Source organism: Octodon degus, unplaced genomic scaffold (genome assembly GCF_000260255.1).
Source record: "Octodon degus isolate 3935 unplaced genomic scaffold, OctDeg1.0 scaffold00051, whole genome shotgun sequence".
Taxonomy (NCBI): Eukaryota; Metazoa; Chordata; class Mammalia; order Rodentia; family Octodontidae; genus Octodon; species Octodon degus.
In genome coordinates this window covers 13,534,540-13,541,489 of record NW_004524627.1, presented here as the reverse complement: position 1 = coordinate 13,541,489, position 6,950 = coordinate 13,534,540, and the positions used below count along the sequence as shown (strand labels likewise).

The 6,950-nt window shown below is 38.5% G+C and overlaps 1 protein-coding gene across 1 annotated transcript in view; it reads right to left on the bottom strand.

The window, feature by feature from the left end:
- Positions 1-3,950: 3,950 nt before the first annotated feature.
- The window catches only part of Rnaseh2b (ribonuclease H2 subunit B), an 83,865-nt gene continuing 80,865 nt past the window's right edge, over positions 3,951-6,950 (bottom strand). The window contains exon 12 of the mRNA XM_023717304.1: positions 3,951-4,282. Within this exon, the coding sequence (XP_023573072.1) occupies positions 4,250-4,282 (33 nt within the window). The 3' untranslated portion in view covers positions 3,951-4,249. The remainder of the gene's footprint in view (positions 4,283-6,950) is intronic.

The following is a 6,950-nucleotide window of genomic DNA, read 5'->3' as shown; positions in this document are numbered from 1 at the left end:
AAAAAAAGAGGTTTGTACCTATGTTATTTGCTTATTATTTCTTGCCTATATTTTGTAATATGAGAAACTACTTTGGCAGTAACAATACATAATGTACTAACCATTGTTACTCTCCTAAAATCTTGTTTTGAGATTTTGTACCATTGTTTTTATTTTTTTTTTCTTTAAAATAAAAATAACTGATGTCAAAAAAAAAAAAAGAAAAAAAAATGGAATTTAAGTACAAATAATAGAATAGTAAAATAGATGTGGCACAATTATTTCTCTAAGAAATGACCTAAAAAAGGGCTGGGGAGATAGCTGTGTAGAATAAGCGCTTGCCTGGCAAGCACAAGGACCTGAGTTCAATCCTCAGTACCACCAAAAAAAAAAAAAAAAAAAAAAAAAAGAAATGACCTAAAAGAGACATACTTTTTTAAAAAAATTAAAATTTTGAGAAAAATTTTAAGGAATTAATGATATGAACTCTCTTGATGTTATTTTATATTAATATTAGTATCTGTTTATTATAGAAAATTTCTAAAAGATATAAAGGAAGAAGGAATGGAGGGAATGAAAGAAAGATGTTCATTATTGTATTTTAAAAATTTAGGGCTTGTGGGTTAGCTCAGTTGTTTAAAGCGCATGCTTGGGCAAACTCAGTCAGGCACAGGGGACTGCAGTTTGATCCCCAGCTCCACATGCCACACCAGACTTACACCTAAGGCAGCCTTAGACAATCAAAAAATAAAAATAAAAACAAAGAATCCTAAAAATTATTTTCCTGGCCCTCCAACCTAAGTAACACCTCAATCACTTATTATTTAAACAGTCTTATAGCGAATATTTTTGTAGCTAAATCTTTTCATGTAATAATGATTTTCCTCAGACTATATTTCTAACAGTGAGGACTTGGGAAGAAAAAGAATGCAAATAATTTTTCCTCATCATTTTACTACTTACTGTAGCTGAAGATGAATGGCAGCACACTTACATTTATGAAGAATAATATATGCTATACATGTTATGTAAGTTATATATGATTTCGAAGGAAAGGTACATAGTTGTAGTTATCAAAGACTTTATACAGAAACATAAATATGTAGGCTGAAATTGGCCCTTTCATTTTGACAGATGAGCTACCTACAATTTTTATATTTCATTTAGAAATTCAATAATCTAAGAAAAACAGAACCCTGAGCCTTTTCCCCTTTACTTACACATCAATGTGATAAGAGCTCAAATGTATTTGAGAAAATCTTTCCTAGCTTATTTCCTTTTATTTTATATTATTATTATTTTATTTTTTTTTTGGCAGAACCGGGGATTGAACTCAGACCCTTGTACTTGCCAGGCAAGCGCTTATTCTACTGAGCCATCTCCCCAGCCCTTTATTTCCCTTTAGCCCCGTTGGAAACAATGTATATTCCAAACTACCAGTGTAAGAAATAATGCCCTTATATGTACAAAATCCCTGGGATTTTAACTCATATTTTCAATTATCTTTTAAAAATAGTACATTTTTTTTTTTTTTTTTAAAGTACATGTTTGCAGGACATGCATTTTACAATCAGTTTTAAACCTTTGGTCTTTCTTCCTTGGCCTCTAGCAGGTGCACCTCTTTATATGATTCTCACCAGGGGTCCCCATTTCCCACCTCTTCTCCAGCTCTGAGCACAAGCCCGTGGCCACTTGGGAGCAAGGGAGAATGCCACTTTATCTGCCCATCGGTGACTCATGTGCCCTGTGTGGGACACTCCACTCATACCCAGCACTGTAAGTGTGTCAATTTGAGACGCAACCATATGGCTTTGCCCTTGAGAGAACTCACAGTGCATCTGGGAAAACAGCCTTATGTTTGGTGGAAGTGGGTGTGGAAAGGATAGGGCTTATTTGTGAGCACAAGCAGTTTATATCTGAAGGAGGACTCAATAGGCTTTGATTCCTAAATAAGTCAATGAAGTTAGCTGTACAAACTGTCACAATAGAACTTCTAGCTGGAAAAAAGACAGAAACTTGATGTTAGAAATTGGAGAGCTAAGAAAAAGACCTGAATCAGGGACAAGAATAGTTAATCAGGGGGGGGGGGTGCTGTGTGGTGCTGGTGAACAGTGGGGAGGGCCGTTGCTTTCTCTTTTTGTGGAAATATATCACAACTTGTATTAAAAAATCAAATGAATTTTTTCATTTGGAAGTACTACTTCTTCCGAGCTCAGAGATCAATATGAGGGTAGGATACAAGTAGGAGAGTAGAGTTGTTAGTTACAGCTCAAGTGTAACCATTATCCAATGACTCCGGGGTGAGCTTGTCTCTGAGACAGGAGGGAGAAGGGAGGGGAGAAAGAGCGAAAATTAAAGGACCAAAAGCATGATGATAAATAGAGCCAGTGGAAGAAACAGAACTGTGTCAAGATGTCTTTCATAGACTGAAAAGCCTTGATTCTAAGGACCACCATGCCAACACCCCAACCCCATCCCCAGAGACCTCCCAGCGGTAAATCTCTGTGCAAGAAGAGAGGTAGGTACAGGTAGAGGTCCACTGGGGTCTGACAACCACTACCAGGTTCTCCTGTCCTGAAAGGCTATACAATATGTTCAAGAGCACAGAACCTACTTACCAGTACCTCTCTGATACTGGCAATTGCTTTGGGGCACTGACTCTCATGACAGTGCCTGGAACTGTAGAGGAGAAGGATGGAAGAGGCCGAATTTTTAAGTCCACTACCAGGTGGGGAAGCATGTGTTAGATTCTTGATCCTTACCAAAATGAGTGGGTTTCAAACAGATCATTTCTGTTGAGCATGCCCTCCTGGAAACCTATAATATCTCTAGAAATAGGGTGGCTTTGTAGGGTTGGAGTTTTTAAGATTGTTTTGTCAACTGGGGCAGGCCAGGAAAGCTCCTGTGAAGTTAAAATTTTTCCATATCCAAGAGGGTTTAAAAAATTACAACTACTTACCAGAGCTAGGTTTAATTTACCTGATAGAGTCAGAAATTCAGAAATAATGATTTTCTTGAAAATTGGAGATGGCTTGTAAATGCAGAAAATCACCAATCAGCAGCTACCCCGTTGCTCCCAAATGTCTAGTGGATGAGCCCACTCAAAACCCTGGGTGTTTGCGTAAAGCCCCGCTGCCTCCTAACATAACCACTAGGCACCAGAATTCCCCGTTACATTAGCTTTTGGCATCTACTTCTAATTTTCCCTCTTATCTTATGCCCTCATTCTAACAAATAACAGTAACACATGTTCTGGACAAATCTTTAAAAAACAAAGCAATGTTTATAACTCTAAAAGCTCATAAAATGCACATTTAAGTATCATTATAGATTAGAAGCTGCCAAAATGGTGAAGAGTAAAAAAGGGTCAGATTTTCAGCAACGTAAGGGTTGAAATTAGGTTCTCTAGCTTTCAGTGTGGATTATCTAGCTTACACCACTATGTGTACCTTATGAGACAGGAGAACGGGGCCTGGCCAAGCTGGCTCGGGGGCAAGAGCACAAAATGATTCTGAGGACTCAGCGTGTAAGCTTAGCATGGGTTCCTGCAACGGGTACAATAAATAAAAGGAGCAGATGCAATTGAAAGTACACTACCGTGGCTTTCCTCATGGCAGCCTGCACTGCGCCCCTTGGGGGTACTTTTATTTTAGTTTTTATTTTTTACTCTTTTATTTGCCCCAAGTTCTCTCTGCAGAGCTAGATTTTCCCTTACTCTTTTAATATTTCAAATACATTAGCCACATTTTTTCCTTGTTTTGTTCAAAATGGAAAGAACCTAGAAACCACATCTAGAAGGAGACCCCAGTACTAAAATCCAGTAATAGTTATACCTCCTAATGTGACACAAGCAGGAAAAACCAGTTTCTTGGTTCAAACTCAAAAAATGACTCAAATTTTCACAATGAATCCTCTCCTCTTCTTCTTCTTCTTCTTTTTTTTTTTTGGCAGAACCAGGGATTGAACTCAGGCCCTTGCACTTGCCAGGGAAGTGCTTATTCCAATGAACCAACTCCCCAGCCCCAAGATCCACATTTCTAAAGGGTTGGGCTGGGGCTGAGGTGAGGTAGACTGAATGCCTCAGATCCACACTCTGAAGAATAAATGCTACTGCCCATTGCTGATCAAAGAAATTAGCATTCCTCGTTGGTCCATTAAAATATACCTTTGGCACGCAGTGGTTTTCTAAAAAGTGCAGAAAAAGAAGTCTTAGCCTTTTGGGGGTGTCTGAAGTTGTGCAGGAAGCAGTTAATTCTTGCAAGAAGCTGCATCACTTGTTCCTTTTCTGCCTTTGTGCTGCCATCTAGAGAGGAAAGGCAAACTGTCACCTGAAATCCAGAGCACCATATGCAGCTCCTAGAACACAAAGCAGCCTGGCTGAGTCAGTCCCATGACTATGCGGGGGAAGAAAACGGTTCCCGTCCTATGGTATTCTAGGACTAACACTAGGCTCCTAGATAGCCAGCCAAGAAGCATGCATTTCTTCCAAAGTTCAAAAGATTTACAAAATAGTATTAAAACTACAAAATAATATCAGTATCACACCAGCTTATGGGACGGGTACCATCATTTTGAGAAAAAATAAAAGTACAAGAAATGAATGAAAATGAGGCTGTGAGATGAATAATTTCTGATTTTCCTTCCTTCTTTTGTTTTAAAGGCAGAACCTTTTTTTTTTTTTTTTTTCTCTGAATGCCCTCAGGGGTGGTTTGGCTGGCTGGAGTGTTGTGGGGATCGAACTACAGCAACCTGAGGCTGACAGCTTTGTGGAAGCAGCCACTTAAACAACTGAGCTAAGGCCAGGCCCCCAGAAGGCAGAACCTTTTTTAAAAAGCATGAAACCTTCTGTAGACGTCAATATATAACAGAACAGGTATAAAGTACAAATTTGTAGGTAGAAGTAGTTGTCCCTAGTATCCCCCTGAAGAATGTAACTTAGGTGTTCCTATAAACTGGTGTCTTACAGAGTGCAGGGTTAAAAAGAATTTATTCTAGATGTATAAGTTACAAAAAAATGTTGCTGAAAATCAGACTTCTATGCCATATGAAGGCGTTGATGCCTTCCTTGACTTCTCCTCTCCCAGAATGCTGCATCTTTTTTCTCAGCTTTTGTCACAGCTGCCTACACTGTGTGAGTAGCATTTGTCTGCCCACCTCTAAAGATTGGAAAAGTCTCAAGGGCAGAAAGTTCCATCTCCCATGCTGACAGCTTCATATTTAGTGCCTAGAATATTTGGCACATAACAGGAATTTTGCACAGATTCTTAAAGGAATTGAAAAGAAAAACTAAGCTTATTTCTTGGTTTGCTTTTTTTGTTTTGCAAAAACAATGTGACTTTAATCTATAAACATTCTGATCAAAACACACATGTAAGGTCACAACTCCTTTAATGTCTATGAAGATGCTGATTCCTCTCTACATCTCATCTAGTGCTTTCTTCCCTCTTAAATAGATTGTTACCATGAGATTATCAAAATAATGTTTATTAACAAAAGTACAGCAAATGCTAAAAATGTGATGGTTGAATTAAAGATCTGACATGAATCAGCTAAGCAGAACTTAGTTAAGGTCTGGCTTGTCACTGCCAAGGATAAATTGACCTACAAAATTCATTAAGAACAGTCTGCAGGAGGGCGAAGCAGAATGAATCTGATTTTTCATTTCTTAAAATGCAATTCATAATTAAAGCAGACTACATAGATGGTCATCAGCTACACAGAAAAGGCTGAGAAAACTTCAGGCATGCCAAAAAGGGGCCTGGACTTGTATGTAGGAGAAAGGGCCCTGCCACCTAGTCATGCAACCTCAGTTTGACCATCTGTACAGACATCACTCCTTTTCTGAATTGTAAAGATTAATTTACATGTGGGTATGTGATTGGTGTGAAAATGGTGAAATACCATCAATCATAGCTAGGAAACCTTTGCATCAGTCTAATGGCCCCAAGGAATGTATACATCTGAGAGTACAAATCACAGTGCATAAAAAGCTGTGAAAAATTGAACCATCTCTTCCAATTGTTCAGACGAGGCCAAAGGTCCCATACATCTCCCCAGAATGCTAGGAGAGCACCCTTCTCCTTGGCTCCCAGGACCTAAGCCCCCGGACCACAGTCTGCAGCACTTTCCTCCCCAGTGTAAAGGATGTAAGGCTTCCCAAGAACCAGGGATTGCAGGAAAGGACATTAAATGACTTAGTGAGCAAGTTTCAGGAAAGAATATAAATTGACTGATGATCTAGTCCCACTTCACAGAACAGCCAACTGTGAGCCAGCAATTTGTCTGCAACTCAAAGAGTTATGTAGGACAGGGAGTCCAAGTCTGCCAAGAGCCACCAACCACTTCAATCTTTTTTTTTTTTTTTAAGGTAAGGTCTGACTATGTAGTTTAAAGCTAGCCTTGAACTCACCAGGCAGCTCAAGCTTCTTGAACTCATGACAGTCCTCCTGTTTCAGCCTTCTAAGTGCTGGGATTCCAAGCGCGCATCACCATGCCAGATGGTAATCTGTCTTTTCAGTACTGAAACATGGGTGATGGTTTGTAGCATTTGACTTCATCTATACTTTTAATAATTTAAGATACCTGTTTACTGTTGTCACAAGTTTATATACAAAAAACAAAATACCAACACTGTATTATATTTTGTCAATAAATGGATATACTTTTCTCATTTCCAGATGGTTTTTGTGCCTTATGAAGTCCTTGGAATAAAAAAAATACAATTCTGGACTATATTGGATTATTTTGCTGTATTCACACACCTACAATATTTAAATGGCAATGGAATACCCATCTCTGACAAAACTAAACAAAGAAAGGGGATACAAAAGAAGGATCATTTTGTATCTGTATATACAAAATAGGATAGACAGTCAACTATTTTCTCTTAATTCAATGAGAAGAAAGATTTGTACTAATAGTATTTGGACAAGATATCATGTCTGCATCTTGTTCTATGAATAATTACTATG